The sequence below is a fragment of the Artemia sp. Qi Xiang Cuo genome, chromosome 2 (assembly GCF_049724085.1).
Source record: "Artemia sp. Qi Xiang Cuo chromosome 2, ASM4972408v1, whole genome shotgun sequence".
NCBI classification, from domain to species: Eukaryota; Metazoa; Arthropoda; class Branchiopoda; order Anostraca; family Artemiidae; genus Artemia; species Artemia sp. Qi Xiang Cuo.
Genome location: NC_142795.1, coordinates 30,427,035 through 30,452,552, shown reverse-complemented (window position 1 = coordinate 30,452,552; position 25,518 = coordinate 30,427,035). Strand labels below are relative to the sequence as shown.

General features: G+C 34.0%; 1 protein-coding gene across 2 annotated transcripts in view; it reads right to left on the bottom strand.

Annotated features, from left to right (window-relative positions):
* LOC148955127 (popeye domain-containing protein 1-A-like) overlaps positions 1–24,724 on the bottom strand; it is a 129,116-nt gene extending 104,392 nt beyond the window's left edge. The window contains exons 1-3 of one of the 2 annotated variants that reach the window (XM_089108074.1): positions 24,651–24,724; positions 11,744–12,302; positions 243–357 (exon numbers count right to left, since the gene is read on the bottom strand). In XM_089108074.1, coding sequence (XP_088964200.1) covers positions 243–357; positions 11,744–12,291 — 663 coding nt within the window. In that variant the 5' untranslated portion in view covers positions 12,292–12,302; positions 24,651–24,724. The remainder of the gene's footprint in view (positions 1–242; positions 358–11,743; positions 12,303–24,650) is intronic. The other variant, XM_089108075.1, reaches the window with a different exon arrangement.
* Between the last annotated feature and the right edge of the window lie 794 nt (positions 24,725–25,518).

The following is a 25,518-nucleotide window of genomic DNA, read 5'->3' as shown; positions in this document are numbered from 1 at the left end:
AGGGGTTCCAATTCACAAAAATATTGGGGGAAGGGGCAAGTATTTTTCTATATTCTTATGGTGATACAAAAAAGACATTTTTCAAAATTTAGGGGGATAGAGCGATTTTGTTCTTTTCTATATTTTTTAAGAGTATTTATGAAGAGCCGTAGTCTAAATTTCTATGTTCTAGTTTCTCATGGTTTGTTTTTATTAAAATTCGAGATCTAGTAAAAATATAACTGAAATCCCGAATTACTTACCTGAGAAACACTTGGAGGACACGAGTTTTGATTCTGTACATCCCATTCTAGAGAATTGATGAATTCAAAAGGTTTTATTTCATGTAGAATTACATTTTTACAAGTGGCTGCTAACCTGAAACGGAAATAAGCTGGTAGATTTGTTGATAAACGAAAACTAAATGAAAAATGCGTTACGTTTAACAAATTGGAATAACCAAAGCTATGCAAAAACTGAAATGCATAAAACAAAGGGGTGTCAATTTACAACAGTACGGAGGATGGGGGAGGGAGGATATGCTTTTCAAACTCAAGGGGGAACTTTTCTGTTTTTTATCTATATTTTCACTGAAAATACCAAAAAGGTATTTTTCAATAAAAATATGAAACAAAACGTATTTTTTAACATCTAAAGGAAGGGGGAAAAAACTCTAGGATGGGGCAATTTTGCACCCCTCTATCCTCCAATCAACGTGTCTGCCAAAGCATGAATTAATTAATAAACTACTTCATTAGAAGCCCATTAAGGGCTAAACAGGCGAAGTGTTTTCTTTCAGCGTTTTAAAGATGCACACATGTAAATGATAAGCTGTTTTTTTTTCACAGAAGATGCAGCATATTCTTGAAAAATATACCAAATACGTGACGTACGAGCGCTCAACGAAAAATATTCGTTTGATCAAGCCATCAAGTAGTGAATTAAGTAAGATTGTTTCACTTTAAGTTGTATAGTAGGTAACTCTGCAAGTCCTCTACTGAAAATTAAATAAAAAAAAACAGTATTTTCAATTAAAAGCAAGGAGCAATATTATTACTTTAAATGTATGGGAATAGAAATTATTCCGTTTATGATCGAGCTGCCACTCTTTAATTCCCTCGCTCTTCACGCTATAGTTTTTTAGTACTTTAAAAAAATTGTTTATTCTAGTCAAATGACCCCTGTCATTCAGGAGCTGTTGTGAAACAATTGGGGCAAACAAACAGATTTTAGCGTAAAGAGAGAGTTATTGAGGAGGGGTTCGGTCCCCTCACACACAAAATAATTTCTGCGTTTTAAGTTTTAGTGTTTCTCCTTACTTTCAGTTGAAAAATTGCTTTTTTTTATATCTAATTTCATTTGGTTTTTCAAATAATGCTGGAATATTCTCTTTCTCCCTCCATGGAAAATTTCCCCATTCAAAAAATTCCTCCATATAAAGTTCCTCCCACGTAAAATATCCCCTAGGGCAAGCAATTCCATCCTTGCTGAAAATTCCACCGGAAAAATTCTGTAGACTTTTCCGCCTAAAAAATTCTTCTTAGCCTACTTTCATTTCAATAAAGACATGTTTTGTATTTAATTTCTGATAGTTTTTCAAATCTTATCAGAAATCACACTCTCCGTGTAAAATTTTTCCTGGAAATCCACTCCCAAATGGAAAGTTTTCCTGTTGAATATCCACCCTTGGTAAATTTCTCTCACAAAAAAAACTCCCCACTTCACTGAAAAACTAACCAGACAATTCCAACCCTGCTGAAATTTTTCCTCGACAATTCCCCCGCAACATCTGCACATGTAAACTTGAGTCACCAAAAAGAAGATAAAACAAATAAAAAGAATTTTGTATATGAATTCTGGAATTTTTTCCCTGAAAGCAGAAGGTCATGTCATCCCCAGAGGCATAATTATTGCACCTTTCAACTATGCTGAACAAAAAAGCTATTTCAAGTTGTTGATCGAATGGCGTTGGAGAAAAAAGGGGTCTGGAATAGGGGCTAGTAGCCCTTCAGTCTTTTTGGTCACTTAAAAAGAGTACTAGAAATTTTAATTTTTGTTCGAATGCACCGTCTCCCGATCTTCCAGGACTATGATACGATTAACCCCTGGGAAACAGAAAAAAACAGCAACGAATAAACACGCTTTCTTCTGGCAAAAAAAAACAAAAAATTCTACATTTTTGCAGGCGGGAGCTTAAAACCTCTTCAGTAGGGTTTTCTGATGTGCTGAATCTGATGGCGCAATTCTCATTAATATTTCTTGGCTTTTTGGGGGGGGGGGGGGTATTTCTTTCTTTTTCAAAAATCAGGGAAATTTTTTCGAGATCGTAGCTTTTGATCGGTAACTTTAAGCTTAATGAAGAAATAAGGAATCAGCATGAAAAGTCAATTCTTTTGATGTATATGTTGTTATCAAAATTCTGTTATTTAGATTTTCGGTTACTATTTGGCCGAGTCGATCTTTTACAGTTCCTTCCTACCTCGAACTGCTCGATATTTGAAATTCTGAGATAGTCTCTAAATATTGAATAACTCATTGTCAAAAACGATCAAAATGAGCGCTAATTTGCGAAAAGAAACCTAGTTTGAAAGATGGTACAAAATACAGCCTCTACTGGTTTGAAAACGCTACTTCTGTCAAGCCCTTCATTTATCATCAGGGTGGCGAGTGTGGTCTAGAGTCACGGTCATTTTAAGAATTGACCAATGGGTCTTGCTATTTCTCAGCATTGCACTTAAAGACTTTAGAAAGTTTTACAAACGAACTTTTGTCCCATTACTGATTGTAACCAATTGTCCCATGAGATTCTTATTTTTTGGTAAATGTACATACTTTTTCTTGAATTCTGGAAATTCGCAAATAACTTTTCTAGAATACTTTCTAGAACTTTTTCTAGAATTTTGCTAATAAAATTGAAAGCTTGTATTTCTATCCGTATGCAATTGACATCTGTCTCCAGCAATTAAATTATAACAGAAATATTTTCAGAGCAACAATTATAGTACTTTACTTTCAATACGATAGTGTCTAGTAATAATAGACAGCACAATAGCGCTGCCGATTATATAGCGCTGCTATAAGTACAGAGTAATGTGGTTACAATGTGTTACTTTTGTTGTTGTTTTTTTTTCGGTTTTAGACCAGGGCCCTTCAAATCGAAGGAATTGTCGTAGAAACTTTAAAAACGGCTCATTCGATTGGAAATTGAAAGGGCTAGTGCTCTTTTTAGTAGTCAAAAGTGATTGGAGGGCAACTACCCCTCCCCCCTCCTCCCGAATCTACCATTTCCCCAAACTTATTCAATCAAAGTATTGAGATAGCCATTTTATTCAACGTAGTTGAAAGGTCCGGAAACTATGTATTTTAAGGATGACACTCCTACTCCCTGCAGCCCTCAGGGCAAGGGTTGTAAGTTTTGCCCTTGGGGCATATAAGGTTTATATAGAAAGTGTGATCGTATAAACTGCGGAGGGGGCTTATTAGATTGCTAATCAGAAGATTTAGTGCCCTTTTTAAGATTTAGAGTGATGGGAGGGTGGATACACCCCACACCTTGTATTTTTCCCGAAATGTATCGGATAGGAATTTTGAGATGCCATTTGTTGTCGCAGAAAACTCGAAAAAGGCTCAATCGATTGGAAATTGAAAGGGTTAGTGCCCTTTCAGTAGTCATAAGGGATTGGAGGATAACCAGCCCCCCTCCCACGCCCACAATTTTCTCAAACACATCCAATAAAAATTTTGAGATATCCATTTTGTTCAACATAAATGAAAGGTCTGGAAATTTTGGCTTTGAGGATAACAACCCTCCTAGAGCCCTCAGTGCAAGGGTTGTAAGTTATTCCCTTGGGGCATAGCTATAGCTCATTCGATTGGAAATTGAAAGAGCTAGTGCCCTTTTTAAAAGTCGAAAGTGGTTTGAGGGCAACTAAACCCTCCTCCCCCGCTCATCATTTCCCCAAACAAATCAAATCAAAATTTTGAGATAACTAGTTTGTTCAAGGTAATCGAAAGATCAGGAAAATATGTCTTTGAACATGAACCCCCGCCACAGCCCTAAGGGCAAGGGTTGCAAGTTATGCAATTGGGGCATATAAGGTATATATAGAAAGGGTGATCGTATAAACTCTGGAGGAGGCTCATTGGATTGGTAATCAGAAGTTTTAGTGCCGTTTTTGAGATCCAGAGTGATAGGAGGGTGGATACCCCCCCCCCCTACACCTCGTATTTTCCCTAAATGGATATGAAAGAAATTTTGAGATGGCAATTTGTTGTCGTAGAAACTTCAAAAAGAGCTCATTCGATTGGAAATTGAAAGGGCTAATGTCCTTTTTACTACTCAAAACTGATTGGAGGGAAACTAGCCCCCTCCCACACCCACCGTTTCCTCAAACGTATCCAATAAAAATTTTTAGATAGCAATTTTGTTCAACGTAATTAAAAGGTCCAGAAATTCTATCTTTGAGGACGACAATCTTCCCACAAACCTCAATGCAAGGGTTGTAAGTGATCCCCTTGGGGCATATAAGATTTATATAGAAAGGGTGATCGTATAAACTTCATAGGGGGCTCATTGGATTGGCAATCTGAAGTTTTAGTGTCCTTTTTAAGATTAAGAATGATCGAAGGGTAGATGACCCCCCAAACCTCGTAGTTTTTCGAAATGCATCTGATAGAAATTTTGAGATGGCCATTTGTTCTCATAGAAACTTCGAAACAGACTCAGTCGATAGGAAATTGAAAGGGCTAGTGCCCTTTATATTTTTCGAAAGGAATAGGAGGGCAACAAGCCCTCCACCTCCACACCCATAAATCCACGAAACACAACAAATCATAATTTTGAGATAGCCAATTTGTTCAGCGTAGTTGAAAGGTCTGGAAATTATTTCTTTGACAACCTTCAATAATTCTCAAGACTAGAACATAATTTCACTTTACTAAAAAAATGGCTGTGGATTGTCAGTTTAGTATACATATACTGATATTTAATCCTTAAAGTTTTAATAATTTATTTATTTATTAAAGTTAAAAAAGTTAAAATTTTTTATACGTAATTAAGAGTCAACTTTTAAGAGTCAAAGTGACTGGAGGGACGTTGGCCCCCCCCCCCAAGCCAATCGTTCCCCAAAACATATCTGATCAAAATTTTAAGAGAACTATTTTTTTCAGCATTGTTGAAAGGTCTAGTATTTGGGATGTCAACCTCCCCGCAGTCCTCAGGGCTGTGATTCGTAACAATGTGTAAACAATGTTCGTTCATTGTTTACATATAATATATGTTATTTAGAAAGGTTTGCCTGTTTGAACTTTAATTTTGAAAAAAACGAAGGGAATTCAGGCGAGCCTTTCAAAGAATGTTGAGGTGATTGTTGAACTAAATCAAAACACGTTATGTGTATACGGATTGTCAAAAGGGTTCAACACAGGAATAACTAAGCATATTAATTTGGAAAATTCAGGAAATGATAAGGGATATGATCAAAAAGGCAATATTTGCATGCCACCAATAGTAGCACAAGTATCACAACTAGAAATACCACACTACTCCATCTACAGTATTAAGGTGAAATTTGAACTAAATCAAAAGACGCTATGTGTATACACATTGTCTAAAGAGCGTATCTCAAAAATAGATTTGGGTATTAAGTCTCAGGCAAGTGACCCAAAACCTGAAAAAGTTGAAATTTGCTCAGATTGCTGGACTGAGCTGAGGCAATGAATAAATACTATTTGGAAAGTGATTGGAAATGGTGAGCGTCCGTGAACATGTGGTAAATTGAGATAGAAATTTGGGACAGAATTTGAGGGTGCCCCCATGCCCAGAGTCTCCGGCAAGTGACCCGAAAATTTGAAAAATTTGTGAAGAATTGAAATTTTCTCAGAATGTGGCGCTGAGCTTAGGCAACAAATAAGTATTATTTGGAAGATAAACATGGTGTTAAACAATTGTTTGCCTGTTATTTCAAGCAAATTAATGGTCCTATGTCAATTCTAAATTCTTGGTCAACCTTCTTAAGTCAATGTCAATTTTAAATTATTGGTCAACATGCCTGAGACTCTAGGTAGGCATGCCTTTCCAGAAACTAACATGACAAGTATGTGTCCAATAAGAGAGTCATACTTACTCCCGCCATCTACCCGTGCCGCAGCCATTTAAACATTTGCCTCTCAATTACTTGGACTATCTGTCTTGGCTTGTCTCTTTTTGTACAATTAGCCACGTCTTGATGCAACCTGCAGCAGAATATTTGATAACCTCAATTCAGTTGATTTCAACTAGTTGACTTGAATTTTAAGTTAAAAATTTCAGAGAATACTTAAAGGGTAAGATCATGCCACTAAAAGGCAATATGTGCACACTACTGCTAATACTATTGTTACTGCTACATTTACTAGTACTAGTACTACTTCTATTGCAACTACTTGTAGGGCTAAGTGCAATGAGATAAAAATTTCAAGAAGTATATAGACCTACAGGTTATCAAAAGGACATATCTGCAACGTCATAACAATAGCTAATTGTATTACGTTGACACTTCCAGGACTTGATGAGAGGGATGTTCTACTGACCAAAAGGCCATAGGTTAATACTACTGCAGCTAGAAGTACTACCGCTATTCAAAACCATTGCTAGTAATATCAATATTATTGCTGTGACTTCTATTACAACTATGCCTAAGGGAATAAAGGTGAAATTGTTCAGAAATTTTGAGGGGAGAAGATGAGCTGAATGAGAAGAGGCCCTCTGTATGCAGGTTGTCAAAGGGGTGTAACAGCAATATCTTAGGAACAGTTAGGTGTGTGAAGTTGAAACTAATAGGGCTTGTTGTGAGGGGTGTTGAATTAACCAAAAGAAAAATATTTGCATCCTAATGTTTCTGCTTCTACTCATACTACTATTACTGTTACTATTACTACTACCTTCATTACTGCTACTGCCACTAAAGCTTAGGCTACTACAATTAATTCTGCAGCTATTACTGCAACTACTGCTATTGAAACTAAGGATATTAAGGCGTAAATTTGGGATATTTAGAAGCTGTATGGAACTAAATCGAAACAAACTATGCCTGCACAGGTTATCAAGCGGACGCATCAGAAATGCTTCAAGAATGGTATTTATTAAGCTGAAATTTTCAGCGAGTGTTAAAGGGAATGTTGAAGAAACCAAAGGTGCTATGCCCACACTGTTATTAATGATGCTACAACTATTGCTACTGCACAAGCTAAGGGTATAAAGGTGAAGCTTATAAGGAATATTTAGGCGGATGCTGAACTAAAGAAAAAAAAATAAAATAGGAGCATGTGGACTTTCAAAAAGGTGACAAAATAATAACTGAAGAACAACTTATATTATTAATTTAGACCTTTAAGGGTAAGTTGTAGGGGATTTGGACCTAGCCAGAAGGCATTATATGTACACTTTTAATGCTACCACTTTAGTTAATGTAGCTGATAACGCTAAAGCTATTGAGATGAAACTTTTAGGGAACATTTAGGATTTTCAATTAAAGGAAAAAACTGTACGCATGCAGGTTTGCAAAAGGGCATACAAGCAATATCATAGGCAGCACCACTCTATAATAGCTAGAAACATCGTTGAAACTTTTAAAGAAGCTAGTTCAATCCAAAATTAAAAGTAATATTAGAGTAATAAGAGATTGGAGGGCAAGCAGCCCTTTTCTCAAATCCCTCATTTTCCAAACGCTTCCGGTTAAAATTTTGAGGCAGTCATTTTGTTCAGCGTAGTAGAACTTTCCAGTAACTATGTCTTCAGGGATATTAGGAATGTCAAACCCCACAATTATGCAATTGACCCATTATGCTTTAAAACTAAATGTTACTTTAAAATAAATCAAAAGGCATTTCGCTTATGGTTGCCAATAAGACATCTCAGCAATATATTGAGAACAACCGGGGGTAATAAGTTGAAACTTTTGGGGATACTACTATTACTATTTCCGCTCTCACAATTGAAATAAATAAAAAAAGTGTAAGTGTATCCATTTTGTCAAAGGGCATAAATAGAATCTTTTGGGAGTGATATAAAGTTTTATTTGTCAGGTCAACCTCAGAAGCTATACAATTAAATTAAAAAATACTGTTTTTGTATTTGAGTCAAACTCAAACTGAGCAAAAATTAACATGCGTAGGGGTGATAATCCCCATGCCTTCTCAAGACCAGAACACAATTTGTTTTTTTTACTGAAAATACGTTTGAAATGTTTTCACTTTTCTTACTTTCATAAATAAGAAAATTATCAAAACTTTAAGGAATAAATATCCATATATGTCAATTAAACTGACAATCCACGGTCATTTGTTTTGTTGTTGTTTTTTTTTTTTTTTTTTTTTTCAATAAAGCACAAATTGTGTTCTGGTCTTGAGAACGCATGGGAATTATCAGCCCTACTAATGTTAATTTTTGCTCGTTTTGAGTTTGACATGCTATTTATTGTAATTTCTGTTCGTTTTAAGTTTCATTTATTTATTGATAATGATTAATTAAAAAAATTTTTCCACAAATAAGTTTTTCAAACAAAAGTAAAGAACTCCATTAAACAAAAAATGAGCAAAAATAAAATAAAATAATCTACCAAGCGTGAAACTACCACAAATTAAAATCAATAAATAAATGAAACCCAAAACAAACAGAAATTACAATAGATAACCGAGTCAAACTCAAAACGAGCAGAAATTAACTTAAGTTGGGCGCAAAACCCCTATGCCTTCCCAAGGCCAGAACAAAATTTGCAATTTACTGAAAAAATACAAATGAATGTGCATTGTCAGTTTAATATACATTTACTGATATTTAGTAATCAAAATTGTAATATTACTTGATTTATTAAATTTATAAAAGTAATAATATTTATATTTTTTTCAGTAAAGTGCAAATTTTGTTCTGGCCTTGGGAAGGCATAGGCATTGGTCTGTTGTTGTTAGTAATTGGTAGTTAATGACATTTGATGCACGGAAACTCATTTTGATTTGGAGAAATAGGTTCATCGTTTGCATATATATATATATATATATATATATATATATATATATATATATATATATATATATATATATATATATATATATATATATATATATATATATATATATATATATATATATATATATATATATATATATATATATATATATATATATATATATATATATATATATATATATATATATATATATATATATATATTTATATATATATATATATATATATATATTTATATATATATATATATATATATATATATATATATATATATATATATATATATATATATATATATATATATATATATATATATATATATATATATATATATATATATCAAGGAGGCACACTTGTGCCTCTATAAAGAGGCGACCCACCACAATGTTAAGCGATCTCAGGTCCTAGAGGTCGCAGAGAGATGGCGGTGATCGCATTTTGTAGCCCAAGCTCAAACTAAAAACGTGCAAAATTTCATCCTCCTCCGACTTTATCTTCATGGGGTAAACTGGGCCGGAAGTTTCAACCCTCCCACCACAGCCCCTTTAACGTTGTCCGATTGGGCTGAAATTTAGAGGTTAAGCTTTCCTAGGGCCCAGGAGCTTATCCTCGAAATTTCAGCTCAATCCGATCACTCCTTCCCTGTTTTCAAAAAACCAAATATAGCCACTTAAAGTTCATTTCTCTTTATTTTCTTGTTATCCACGCCTATAGGCCACAGTTGGCAACTGATACGGGTGAATGAGGACTCATTCGAAGCAGAATTCGACCTGTTAGGGCCTTTTGATATTTTCAAACCGAAAAAATTATCCCCCGAATTTACATTTACGAAAAATCTCGTTTTCCTATAAGAGCCCGCAAGCGATTTTCGGTCCTAGTGGTCGCAGAGAGACAGTAACAATTGCATTTTGTAGCCTAAGCTCGAACTAAGAGACGTGCGAAATTTCACCCCCCTCCGACTTTATCTTCATGGGTAAAAGTGGGCCGGAAGTTTCGACCCTCCGACCACAGCTCCCCTTTAACATTGTCCGATTGGGCTGAAATTTAGAAGTTAAGCTTTCCTAGGGCCCGGGAGCTTATCCTTGAAATTTCAGCTCAATCCAATCACTCCTTCCCTGTTTTCCAAAAATATAGCCACTTAAAGTTCAAATTTTTTTTTTGTTATCCACGCCTACAGGCCACAGTTGGCAACTGATCCGGGTGAATGAGGACTCATTCGAAGCAGAATTCAACCTGCTAGGGCCTTTTGATATTTTCAGACCGAAAAAATTATCCCCCGAATTTACATTTACGAAAAACCTCGTTTTCCTATAAGAGCCCATGTTAATTTTTCCCACCACAGCCCCCTTAAACGTTGTTTGATCGGACTGAAATTTTGAGGATAAGTTTTCCTGGGGCCTGGGAGCTTATCCTCGAAATTTCAGCTCAATCTGATCACTCCTTCCCTGTTTTCCAAAAACCAAATATCAAGTTTTGTGGGGATTTGCGTGCGTCAAAAATAGATTCCATTTACTAAAAAACAATTACAATTGTGTCTCTTTAGTACAGCGGTTGATACTCCCGACTGTCAGGCGGAAGATCTGGGTTCAATTCAGCGTCAGAGCAAATTTTAACTCGTCAAATTTTAGCGTCAGAGCGACATTAAATCTTAAAACGAACAGAAATTATTCCGTATATGAAAGGGGCTGTGCCCTCCTCAACGCCTCGCTCTTTACGCTAAAGATTTTATTGTTTAAAAAAAAGAGTTGTGAGAAAGTCAAACTTTAGCGTAAAGAGCGAGGCGTTGAGGAGGGCACAGCCTTTTTCATATACGGAATAATTTCTCTTCGTTTTAAGATTTAATGTCGCTCCTTACTTTCAGTTTAAAAAACTTTTTTTTTATTTAAAGGCTGCGAAAGCGGGGTTTGGGGGCGGCGGCCCCCCAGCTGTGCCTCCTAATCCCTGTACGTTTTAAGGTTCGACCTTGTAACTCAGCCTCTTTAACTCTTTAGAAAACGCAGTTTTTTTCAAATAATATATATATATATATATATATATATATATATATATATATATATATATATATATATATATATATATATATATATATATATATATATATATATATATATATATATATATATATATATATATATATATATATATATAAATATATATATATATATATATATATATATATATATATATATATATATATATATATATATATATATATATATATATATATATATATGGTAAAGCTTAAAATAGAAAGAGGTAAATTTTCAATATACTAGTTAAGGGTTTGAAAAATAAATCAAAACAAAATGCATTTAAGAGCTTCAGTAATTTTTTTTTTTTTTCATAAATTTTAGTTGATATGGATATTAATTATTCAGCGTCAGAAAATGGATATGATCCTGAGTATAATGCTGGACACCTAATGGGTATATTTACAACACGCCGCGTCTTGCCGGAAGAAAGTGCCAGTCTCCAACATGAATGGAAGTGAGTGGCTCAACAGACCCTCTAAACTACCGTAAACATCGGCTTGAAGTTATTATTGTTTTATTTTAATTAACCCCACATATATTAATAAATTAATCTGGGCTAAACTGACACGCATAAGTAATTACGGCTGAACTGTGATCATGTGTTTCAAACGTGGTAAAAGAAAGGCCTCGTAATGCAAACTATATCCCCCTTCTCGAAGTGTGCTATCATTTTAGATGCTTGGTTATCACACACATAGATATAAAACTAGAAAGTTGGTATACTTACGAGCCTGTAACTAGCATGCACAGCCCATCTTCAGAAGGCACTTTCGACTCAGCAACAAATGAGGACCCAACGTCTAGCTTTTTTGTCACTGCATTCATCACTAGAAGCTTGAAATCTCTTTTCGATACTTTCAGTGAAGAGAAAATGTTTGTGTAAAATGCTCTCTCTTCCTGGTTCAAGTAAGGTGGACAGAACTTCCATGTACAATACACTACATGTCCAAAGTTTATTATCACAAACATAGTATTCCATGCTAATATATCTAAGGCGCAGACATAAAGAGCCCCCCATAATACAGCCATTGTAAACCCAGCGCAGAGAAAAGTTCTAGTCAGCAGTATGGAACACTTAAAGGTATGTGGAATGACAAAGGCACATGCATAAAAAAAATTTGCTATTTGAAACACTACATTTTGGGCTTCTTCCCACTCTCGGCAATTGAAGTTTGTCAAGGATTTGTTTCCAATTACTGAGACAGTTCCATTTGCGAAGAACCCGCCAGAGTCGTTGTAAAGGGGACCTACAACACTGGTGCTACTATTCTCCATGTCATGCGTACCTGGAAGAAGTAACCTATCAAAATATGAACATAAACGAAAAATAACCTGTTTCATTCAATACAAGGCACTAAAACTGTTTTCTATAGTTACAACACTTTTATGTTTGTTATTGTTTATGTTATTACATCACCATATATAAATTTGAAATAAATTTAAAATTTGAATCTGATGAGCCTTTGAAAAATAATTGAAAAGAGTAGGCATTAGAGCCACCCTTAGTCAAAACTAAGGAAAGGGTCCGTTTTTTAAAAATATGTTCTTGCAATTACTTATCAGTCAAGCAAATTATAATATACCGTCTGTTCTCACGGTAACCAGACTATCAACATCAGCTATATTTTGAGTTACTAGAAAATGCCTTATGATACTCCCCGAAAGTCTCATGAGAAGCTGCCATGATTTTATTTTGTAGCAAAAACACAGTCCAAATTCGAAGATCAGCCTCACACACTTTCAATTTGCTATACCGCTTTCTTTTAAGTGGTGTAATTAAGATTAAAAAAAAATTAAATCATACAAACCAATGATGCTTCTCATGGCACGCGCTGTCAAAGTGAAATGTTATATTGAATAGGGCTAGCCTCTAATAAACATAGAAAAACTTATTTATTTATTCTACTCACTGGACTTCTTCCCTACACATATAATGTGAAAGCTAAATTATATAAAGCCAGTTGTGTACCACAGAGACTTACTAGAGACATAAGGGCATTTTTTATTGTTATATAAACTTTATATGTAGATATATACACTTTTTATAGCTTCAAAATGAATCCACAATGGAATAGACAGATTTTCAATACATCAAAGTAATGATAACGTTTATTCCACAGACACTGAATTTCTACGGTCGACGTAGAATTGCCAGTGTTTTACAGGTTTAATTTATGCTGTGTTAGTAATTCTTGGTTGGAAGTCTTCTGGTTGCAGAATTAACCCTAATCTTAGAAAAAAAGCAATAATTTGCAAAAAAAAATATTATGGTGATGCGTTCACTAAAAAAAAATAGAGCAAAAATTAGAATTAAACTTATGCAACCGTATATGTAACCTGATATACTTATCTTAAATGAACTATCGGTACTTGTCTGTTAAAGTGAACCCACCCTAGAAGTGAAGTTGGGTTAATCCTAATGAAATGTACCAAAACATGTTGATAATATAGTAGCCTACTTTAGAAAAAAAATTATGAAAACTACGACAAAGAATTACGGAAAGCAGGCCACGCAGAACGCATTACATTAAATAACTAACATAACATGACCCCTAACCCCCTCTAAATATTAGATAGTTAATTAAAATATACCTACATCGTAGTTTCCTCACTCAAAACAAGCAACTCATAACCGATTCCAGAGAGGCAAACGGTTTTGTCAGATCTTAGCCTAATTCTTAAGAGTGTGTTCCGTTCACTGTATATAAATATAATTCAGTATTATCATTCCCTGTCTGAACCATTATACAAAGCCGGACCGAGATGCAAGTGTTCGGGAGAACATTTAAACAAGTATAAACATAAGCGACATAAGTTTTTCACGGGTAGACAAGTCACCTTTGTAGCACTAAATTTTAAAGAATCTTATCTTAAATTAATTTATTCTAATACATATATAAAAATCGATAATTAGCAGTGCAATGCTATTATTAGATGTTTTAAAAAATTACAAGTAGGTTTCGAAGTTTCGAGTTGGTTTAAAAGGCATTTTGAGAAAGTTTCTGCGAAAATACGTGTTCCAGGGTAATATACACTGGACCGCAGATGGCAGATTAAATGGGAGGAGCCGTTTGTACGCGCCGAGAACGTAGTAGGAAAAAAAAACTGAGTCGTGATCTTACTGTATATTATTTATATACAGTGGTTCCATTTAATAGACAAGTACCGAACTATCAGACATTTTTAAGCGTGTTTTCTTTTTCATATTCTTGCGCGCATCCAAGCATACAAAAATCGTTTAAAATACATTTGAACTGTCAAATTACGTTGAATTGTTTTTTTAATTTCTATGTTTTTCCCACATTTTCGAAACACACTTTAAATAAATTGAACGGGTTTAATCGTTAGTATAAATTTGTAAAACTGTATTGGCATTTTCTGTTTATGTTTATAACAAAGTGTAATAACCATGGATTTGAAAAATAGCTTGCTTAAACTTTGAAAAACTGTTGTTCACATTTCGGTAAGCTGTTCGCTCTATAATTGTTATGTTCGTATTCATTGAAGCTCTAGAGGATTTAGTTTCAAAACAAGCTGACACATATTAACAATGAAGTAACAGTTTCCCGAATGGTAATGCTTTTGAAAATATTAATTTCAGCAGAAAAACAATATATTCTCAACGTTAGTTCTGCGATGGAATCCAGTCAGTTATGTGCGTAAGAATTTTTTTTATTTACCATATTTAAGTCATATCTGTAAAACCTGAAACTTGACTCGGCCAAGAATACCACAGACTTAAAAAAAGCTTTCATTTTTGGGGAACAAAAACGTAGTTTTTTTATACTTAAATGTTTAAAATTCCTTCGACTTTTAAGCAGTGTTGTCAAGAAAAAGGCAAATTTCCCAAAATATTTGGCTAAATAGTGAATAATTCTTTCAAATAAAGAAAGGCCGGGTTTTTTTATAGTTTTAATTTAACACATTTTTACTGAGAATCTGAATTCTTATGGCAAAATTAGTGTAGAAGTTACAGTTATAAAGAGGAAAAATTATAGAATTTATTTGTGTGATAAAAAAAACAAAACAGAAAAACGACGAAACTACAACACTTATATATTTAAAATCAGCGTAAAAATCCATTTCTTTTGATGTATCTATTGGTATCAATATTCCGTTTTTAGAGTTTCGGTTACTATTGAGCCGGATCGCTCCTTACTTGCAGTTCGTTACCACGAAGTGGTTGATTCTGAAATCAAAAATTTGATTTTTTTTTAAATAGTCATACATTTTTATATATAGTTATAAGTTATTCGTTCATTATGTTGTTTTTTACGTCAAAGTATTTGCTCCTGATAGAGAATTTCTTCATCCGCATTTAAATCTCCGGTGGAACACACAATTTTCTAGAAACTCCACTAATGGAATAACAATTTTCAAAAATCAGATTTTCAGTAAATATGATGCTTTACCAAATTCTAAAATCAAAAATAATTTTTTTAAATAGGTATATATTTTTATATATATAGTATAAATTATTCGTTCAGTATCTCGTTGCCAATTGTTTGAATGAATATTTCCCCGAAAGTGAGTTTTTCATTCGAACTTGGATTCAACAATTCAAAGATCCGACCAACAACCGAATTCAAGATGTTGAGATAATTTCAAAATTCCACAATCTGATAACCTAATCAACTTAATGAAAAAGGACTGCCTAATTCAGAAACACTGAGAAGATTAATGAAAGCAGACAAAACCTATCGGGAGACCTATTGATTTTGGAAAGGGTTTGCTATTGACTTGAATTCTAATTTTCTATTTAAAAAAATAATGAACTAAGAAAGCATGGGCATGAAATACAGGATCAGAAAAGAATTGTTATTTTATCAGCAAAAAAATAGATGGGAGAGGCGGAGGCATAGCTTGGGTTTTGAGTTTTAGGGGGATATAAAGAGTATACCGACAAAATCGTTCAGTGTGCTGACAAATGCTGATGCACAAGCTCCAAGGTGTTGGCTTTGCGCGCCGATATTCCGGAACTTTGAGGGGAGTCCCTCCTCCTCCCTAGCTGCACCCCTTGGGAGAGGAGGTGGTCCAAAGGATCACTTTATTTTCCAAAATCATATAAATTTGATTTCGGTTAGAACGAGGTACAAGATTCCTGCAAAAAGGCCCGCGGGGGAGGCTATCGGTTTCTGTTTGACGAGGCACTATTCCTCTTTGCCTTCAAATTCCTACCTTTCTACTGAGGAGGTGGTGATGGGAGAGTAGAAGGATGCTGGAAGGTTCAATGACCAAATTGGAATCTCTAATTATATAGATACAAAACCATGGCATGACCCTGCTTCATACAACGTGTAAGGTACCTGTCTTTATGCAAAAAATTGGTGTACGTTATGTGCCTTCACTGATGCTGATTGAAAATTATTTCGTGATTACGGTTAAAATAAGGTGCAATAATCCCTTTTTCTACTAAAAAAATTAGAAGTTGGAGGGATGTGTAGGGGGGAGGGACCTATAAGCATTGATTCTTTGATCATACTGATCGAACTCCTTATGTGACTCTGCTTCGCACAAGGTGAAACATGCATACCTTTCTGCTAAAAAGTTGGAAGAGAAGAGGGGTTTGGATGGGCCACTGCCAATTTAATACTTCCAGTTTGTTTTAAAACCCGTTTTTGTTTCAAAACCATTGCTTTAATCCTAATAAAGACGCTATTTGAAAACTATTCCTAGCGTGCACCAGAACAATGAAGTTGACAGCCCCTTGAAACCTTCATAATGGTTTATTTCATGAATGAATTTTGTGCAAAAACTGACGTGACAGACTTCTATCAAGTTTTCAAGGATTATTGATCATCGCTAAAAATAAAACAGTAGCTAAATCGTTTCAGAGTAGATGTTCTTGTCGTTTCAACTTATTACTATGAAATGAACCAAGTGTGGTCTCTAGTTTCTTTAGAAATTTGGGAACAATTATCGTCAAGAAGGTGCACAGGATCCCATTCCTTGAAAAAAAAGAACTTGGTAGAACACCTCCAGATAGTGTCCTCGAAGCAGTTTTTGTGATTAAAGTAAATAACAAAATAGGAACTTAAATTGAATAAAAATCACTGCTTTTTCAGTCTCTGCAGCCTGTATCCATAAAACTAGTGTTAAAAAATCTACTGGAGATATTCACTTCTATTTGTGAATATCTTATATTTGTGAAAATCACTTATATATATTGAAGACACAATACCGACGCATAAAAACAAAAATATTCTTATAGGAGCAAAAAAGTTAAGAGCAATAGCCTTCCACCATCTATGATATCTATAAATTTTAGTAGACAAATTAAATTGTTCTTACAACTTGAGCAAAAAATTTAAAAAAAAAACAAAAGAATAAAAAGAGTTGTATTACTGCTACCTATGAAAAAATGTGATTTTCGTGTTTTTTTTTTTTGTTTTTTTATAGTATTGTAAGAAAAAGCCTCCAGCCAAAGGTTTTCAATAATAATAATTGCAACCGTGAGCCTTATATTTTGATTTAATGTCTTGTTTTAGAAGTCTCAGATTATTTTTGAAATTCTCAAAATATGCTTTCACAATTACAAATTATTCTTCTGTACAGTCTTAATAATAGTTATGATTTTCTGAATTAGTACTAATTGGAAAATTCATTCGCTATAAAGTTTCTTTGGAAACATGTTTCCAAACTTTTGGTTACTCTGCGCCGTTGGTTCGGTCTCTACTAGGTTACAGCTACTATTGAAACACTGACCATGAAACTCCACTTCAGCTCCTGCACTGTAGGCTCTGCCTCAAAGACAAGCAAAAATCATCTATTTTGACCCCAGGCAAGTAGAATATGCAATTTTTCGAAATCTAATACCATATTTATATATCCGATCTGATGTCAACACTTTCTATAAGAACTCTGGAGATTTAGTAAGGACCAACTACTTTTTCGCATTAAATTAAATCAGCGATATACAAAAAAAAAACAAAGTAGGACAAAACCAAAGTATTGCTCCCGTCACACAATTGCTGTAAACACTCTGAATTCTACTTTTTTCGCAATGACATATGGTAGCAATTTTCACCTAATGGAGATAAACTTATCGTCGACTACATTACATAATTTATATACAATCCTTTCCAGTGAAAATCAGGCCTAATGTAGCAGTGAAAATTGTGCAGCATCTTTTAACATTAGCCTTTTGTTTATGCCCATAACCTTTCCATGAATGTGCGTGTCGCTTGTTTCAGATGTTGCCACCTTTCAGATGTTGTACTTAAGAGCACTGGCCTAAAGCTTTAGCAAATCGTGGTTTTTCCTGGATTTTTCTTATTCGTCATGATTTGTCGATTCAGTTTTTAAGCTTATCTTTATTTTCATAATTATTCATACACCACTCATCTTTCCCTTGACAAATCAGTGTTTTTATTCATCTCTTATCTGTTTCAACCCAGTAGGAACAGAATGAACAGTATGAATCAATGAGAAGATTTTCGTTGGAATTTACTCTAAACGGACTGAAAATTTATGTTTAGGCCTTCATTTCAAAAAGACAAAATTTGAACTGATAATCATAACCAAGACAAATAAAACAAGCTACCTTAGTGGTCATGTCAAGATATATGGTCTTTCCGTCCGTTAGACAAGTTTAACACAAACGGAAAACAAAAACTAGTATGAAAGAGCCCTTACTATCTGACAAAGATATATTCCAAATCTTTTATAACTACTTTGAATTATTTAACATTCATAAATATAAACTAAAAAAGAAGCCCAATATTGGTAAAACTTACATCATGAGGCTCAATATGTTGCCCCAGGCAGTTTGGTACTGCGGTCAGGGCCGTCATGTATAGGGGGAGGGGGATGCCCCCCCCCCATGTTTTTGGTCACTCTGTAAAAAAAATAAGTCGGTAAAACCGTGGTGCTTCGCGCCACAATCTTTCCGACGCCACTAAAATTCTTTGTTCAGTTCAATAAAGACTACGAAAATACTGACATGTCATCTACAGAAATTTCAAACTTTGTTGGTAAACGCAGCAGTTTTATCGACTTCTGCCGTAATTTTATAGATTGTACCACAACTTTCCATTTGGTCAAATAAACAGCATTAAAATAGTGACATGATATGTACCGATATCTAAATCTCGGTTGGTAAATGAAGCGGTTTTAGCGACTCGTGAAGTGATTTTACGCATTGTATTTGAAACGGACATTATACTAATCATTGACGAAAAACAGTCGGTAAAAAAGACCAACCAGTCGGTAAAATCTCTTGCCCCCCCCCCCCGAAACATTTTGGTTAGTAACGACACTGACTGCAGTAAGTTATTATTAGTAGTAGATTCAATAATATCTTAAACTCTAAAACGGACATTTCAAGTTCCTCTCTGCAAAATACAAAATCGTATTTTTTAAAGAAGGATTTGTGTGATGGCCCTTGGGTTTTTTGTTTCTATTGGTCGGTCTGTTCCCTCCATGTCCGGTCAGATAAAAAAAAATCTTTGCAAGCTTGTATAGACAGATTGCTTGGACAAAATAGCTTTCGCTCAGTACTTAAAGTAATTCTAAAAACACAATTATTTTAAAGCAGATTCATTTGATGTAAATATTTGTATCAAAGCTCCAAAAATGTTTGGAGATTTTCTCTTGGAAAAGGTTGTTCTTTACTTACTAGTCATTTCCAGGATGGTTAGAAATCTATTTAGATGTTAAACCATTATTTCTCCCAATAATTGATAGGTCCAAACATTCAAAAATTAGAGAATTTAGATGTTGTAAATCTTCTACATTTACCAAGACAGAAATTCGTCCTTGGGGTAAATCAGGTGTTAAATAAGTGTATGCAAATAAAAAAAAAAATTATAACTTACAAAGCCGCTAAGCCAAATTAGTAAGCTAGGGCCTTTTACCTTTTTGGCCCAACTATTAAACGGTTAAAAAATGTGGAATTGCAAAAATGGCACAATTCCAGGGTAAATATTTCTTGTTTAGCAAGTGTGGGGATTCGAAAAAAAAATGAAGAGTGAAATTATACGGAAATATAGTAAATATATGGAAAATAGACATTTTTTAAATATTAAAGAAATAAAAATTTTGCAGTATGAAGGAAAGCATGGCTTCGTCGGATAATTCAGATACGAAAATAAATATAATTTATCCTAAATCCTAGCAGGTTAATACAATACTAGTGCACGTTTTAAATATTCTTTCATCCTGGCTACGTCTGGGCCCTCATTTTGACTAATCAGTGTTATTTTATAGCATAGTCATAATCAGGAGGGTTCAAGAAATAATCCCCCTCTCCCCGTTCCCTTTATCGCATTTTATGCCAAAATATTATTTTTCATCAAGGGCGCTCAGATCGGAGGGCTAACGTGGAGGGCGTAACCACGTTAAAGCTTTTCTCTCTTCAAGACTAAAATGTACATACGCACAGTTTTTTTTCCCTTTCCCCTTCCTTATTTTGGAAAACTTCCGTAAGTTACCTTATTTCTCATTTTAATAGGGCATTTAATTTTATTAAATTTATCCGTATAATCATACTATTAGCCCTCATTGCATGACTAAAGTCACAAAGATATTGAAGACCCCCTTACACAAAGTGGAAAGGGGTTCTCTAGACCAAATGTATTTTAGAACAATTTTTAGATTAAAATTTTAGCTTCTCTGCATAATTCCTAGCTTGAGATAATATTCCTTAGAGTTTAGAGTCTTATACCATAATAACTTTTAGAGAAACTCAAACATGTAGCAGAAAACTAAGCATTAAAGTTAAGACAAAAGTTTTAAACCATCAATTAAGATGGAAATTCCGAAGAAAACTATCCCTATTAGAAGTTCAAGTCAGCTTCATTTGACCTTAGAGGTTGGAATCCTTCGATTTTCAAACCATCTTTTCTTCCTGCACCAATATAAACTGTAGTAACCACTACGACTTGTTTTATTTTAGCTTTTTCGTCAAATAGTGCTATTAATAAAATAAATTTAGAATCTATAGTTTAAACAGATAAAAAGGGCTCGTTTCAGACGAAAGGGTCGTTAAATTGGGGGGGGGGTCTGGTTTCAGAAAGAAATTAATCATATATGCCAACAGTTATTGTCTATGTTTGACCTGTTACAGTCAATAATTTTAAATGTAGTTTTTGATGGAAAGCCAGAACCACCTTTTGTAATTACTGTACAGCAAAATTTTAATTCAACAATTATTTTAGTCAATTTTTGGTGTAGTAAAATACATGTATAAGTTCAGATTTGTGACTATGCCAAATTCCGTATTTAGATGTCATGAAATAGCCGCAATTTAGTAAAGAGCAAACCACATCCCATAGTAACCAAAAGCAAAGCACCTTTTGAAAAAAAACTTCACCTTTTTGAAAAAAAATACATTCTTCATTTAATGGTGCAATGACAGCACCTTTAGCAATGACAAATATAATAGATAGACAGATGGATTTATTCACACAAAAGCCCTATTGGGCCATGGTGAAAAAAAAAAGTTCGGGAAATTTGAAAAAGACTTTGAAACCCCTAAAAACTGGAAGAATCGAATTAAAAAGTGCACCATTGGAACCATCGTGGACGAAAACTCCAGTTCAGAGATTTTGAGCCCCCATATATATAAAAAAAAACAGGGAAAATCGTTTTCGTCCATTGGTAACAGTGGTGTACCTCCTTTTTTTCTCTCAGAGCTGTCAGTGTGCCGCAAGACCGTAGAGAGATGTTTAATGACTCATTTAAATACTTAATCACATCTAGGTGATTTCGTAAATTTGTCTTTGTGTCACCAGCGTAAAGTATCATACGCAGTGGCGCATCTAGGCCCTAGACAGGGGGGAGGGACCATCTGCCCTCCTCCCCGCCCCCCGTTTTTCTTACGTCTGACATTAAATTTGATTTATTTTACATTTTTCCACTCCTAGTAAGGTATTGAATTGACTAAAAAACTGTCGCCATTATAATTTTTGCATATATCTCGTCCCTCCTCTCCCCCCTCCCCAGTTTACGAGACCTAAACCGTTACTGATCATATGGCACCAGAAATGGGACTTTTCGGCTCTATTTCTGGAGTTAAAGGGCTGGGAGGCATAACAAGACTACTATTATAATCTGTATAATCAAACACTCTTAAGTGGAGGTGCACAATCCCCCTCCCAGTCCGCCCCTTAATTAGTAAAAACTAAAACAGGACGTTTTGCAAAAATCTGCCTAACTAAAAAAAAATCATTTAAATATATATTCAACAACAAAAGTTAATTAGAGAAACACATTTTTGGAAAGTTTGAAAAAGAGCTTAGAAATTTTCGTCACCAACAATTGGGGGCACTAGAACATTATAGGGACGTCAAGAATGGTAACCAAGAAAAGTTTTGGCAATTAGAATTTTACTCTCCCACCCCGTCAAGGCCTGAGTGAATCAGCGACCCCAAAAATTTGGAGAATTCTCTTGTTTTAACTTTGTATTCTTCATGGGAGTACATTTTTTATCCTCAGCTCTACTAAAATATTGACGTCAGGAAGCAAATATAACAGATGCATACTTTCTTAAGAGAACTTTAAAATTCTTTGCAGGGTTGCTGCAGAAAGCTGCATTATCCTCTTTATAGAATTTAAATTATATGTTAAGAGTTATCGATATTATGGCCGGTGAAAGACTATTAAGAGTCATATAAATTAGTCTTTTATTTCCTGAACACTTCTTAAAGACTTTTTTGCTCCTAAGAAAACGTCCTATTTTTTTCCTGGTTTTCATTTTTTAGTGAAGTAAAGTTTTTCCGAATTCTACACATATAAAAATATCACCAGTTAGTTTATTTGAGCTAATTTTGCATTTTTACGTTGCATAAACTGCTAAGCAATAACTTTTGTTCGTTTTAGGTTTCAACTTCGCTGTTTCCTTCCATCAGATTTTTTTCTTTAATTGACAATATTTGTATCGGATACAGTTCTAAAAATACTAACCAAAGGACTGTTCAGTGTAGTTCTACAATAACAATTGCAAATGGTAACCTGTAAGTTTCTACATCTTACTTAAGTAAAGTTACTGAAGTAAAGTTTCTACAAAGTTGGACATGAAGCTTATAAATGAGATAATAATGCCACAACTTACCCTAGGTTCAAATATATGTGTTTCCCATTAATTTCCAACATTTTTTGTTTGTAGTAATTGTTCGGTTTGATATAAACAATACTGCATTTTAGTTGCATCGTTCTTGCACGAGTCATTTTGCATACGAGCAAACGTAGTGGTGTGTGACCAGAGCGTTGGGTAATGAACATAATTTGTAAATTTAGCGAAATCTAGACCATAATTCGTAATTATACTGCTTACGAAAAGCTAGGATTTGGGGTAAGGAATCACGCATTTAGGTGGGATATACAAGTTATACAACGACTTAGGAAACATACATTTTTCCAATTTAAAGGATTATTCTAAAAGCATAAAATTGAAACATTATTTTGAAATGTTACTGTAAAAGTATCATTTTTATCGAAAACTCCTGAGTAGCCTAAACATTTGAATTCCCAGTACGAAGTTCTATTGTACACGTAATTAAAAGTATGAATCATAAAAGCTGTGAATCATTTCTCAATTAATTTCTGCTAAATCTGACAAAACTGTGTTAAAGTCGAACTTTAAAACGAAGGAATAAAAAATAATGAAAAAATGCAGCTGATTTGTTTCTTTTTAAGACATTAAAAAGGATTTTTTTTTCTTCAGAAAAATCTATCATACTTCTTTTGTTAATTGTTTTATTGATCGACGACCATTGTAGCTATGTGAACGAGAGACAATGGCTGTATTCCAAGTCGAAATTTTTAGTAACTTTACTTTAACTCTAGAAATTACTTGAAGTGACATCCACCCGGAACGGTTGTGAAGTAACTACTGGCTTATTAGCTTTGTAAGGGTATAATCTTCATGAGTTTTAATTTTATTCATTACTCTTTCAGTATAATTTAGGATAATAATACTTTCAATATTTATCTAACTGATATTAATAGCAACGATGATGATGGTGCAACGTCACTTCACTGAAGATGTTCTTTAGCTATCTTTACTAAAGGTTACTAAAAAAGTAAATTCTAAGTTACTTTTCTGTTGTTCCAGCTAGTACAAAAAGTCAGCTGGAACAAAAAAAAATTACTTTTTTGTAACTTTTAGTTACTTTTTGTTGAACCTGGAATGCAGCCAATATTTCTGATATCAATAATTAGCTGAGATTTCGCTTCGTCCATTTGCCAAATTACATCATTGAAATTTCGTGTACACGTTTCTTTAGACTGAGAATTGGGTTGAAATCATTGAAACACGTTATTTTTTTTTTTCTAAAGCAGTCTAGATTATTGCACAACAAAAAGAAAGGTCTGGTAAGGTTTTGGTCGAAAATGCTGATGTCAAGTCGGTGTTTTTGGGCCAAGAGGTTTTCCAAAAAGACATTTCGAACAAAATATTCCGTGGGGGCAAACTCCTGATATTTTTCCGTTTCATAAAAATATTTTTTTTCTATTGGAGCTCTTGATTACCCATATCGAATTGTATCTGTACTCATACACCTCTTACTTGCCTCTTGAGAATTTCTAAGAACAAAACGCAATTAGAAAAGAAAATGTTTATTCATTTTTAAAGAATTCTGAAACTCAAAACTATTCTGTTTTCACTTTACAAAATAAGAATACGTTCGTGGTACCTGTAGTTTTAGTCTATATACCTCTGTCTCATCCAGAGTAAGCTAATGTTCTACCACACTACCACATGGGAAGAGCTGCAACTACTGACAGTACATTTTAATCTGTCGACATTTCTCTACGATGGGACGGGGAAACTGCTAGAATACCACCTGTGGAACTCGACTCCTGCGCTAAAGCTGATCAATAGAGATCAATTCCCATTGACATATGCTGATACTGAGATTCAGTGTAAAAATGTGATCCCTCCAGCAAACTTAATTATGCCTAATTTCAATGTAATAAGGAAATTAACATATTCTAGTTTCAGCTTTTTCTTTCTATTTAATAAATTTCCATTTTTATACCATACCTGAGAGTACTTAATGCATTAACGCATCATAGTGATTACGTTTACGAAGAGATAATATAAGGGGGATCTTTTTTCACATTTAGATAGAAAAAAATTTTAGCGCACCATTTCTTTCTATTTGGTTTAGTTTTCCTATGGCTACTAAAATGAATAAAACATGGAAAAAAGATTATCTCTAAATATGCTAAAGTTACAAAGAAAAAATTCTTACTAGCAGAAAATGTAGAAACTATTTCTGACCAATTGTGAGTGTGTGGGGTGGTTATGGTGTATAAGTTGTCTTTGTAGAACTGTAAAATATTATGACCACTTCAAGTCTTCATTTTGAATCTTAAAAAAGTCTCAATTCTTAAAGCTCAAATAAATTTTATAACTACTTCAAGCTTTCTTGATTAGTCTTAATAATTTCAATTTTGGCTAGTTGCAAGACAATTTTAAAGTGCATTTGGCGATAAAGCTGTTTATTCTTTTTACTCTTTTTAATATTTTTATTTTACTCTTCTCAAGCTTTGGAAAAT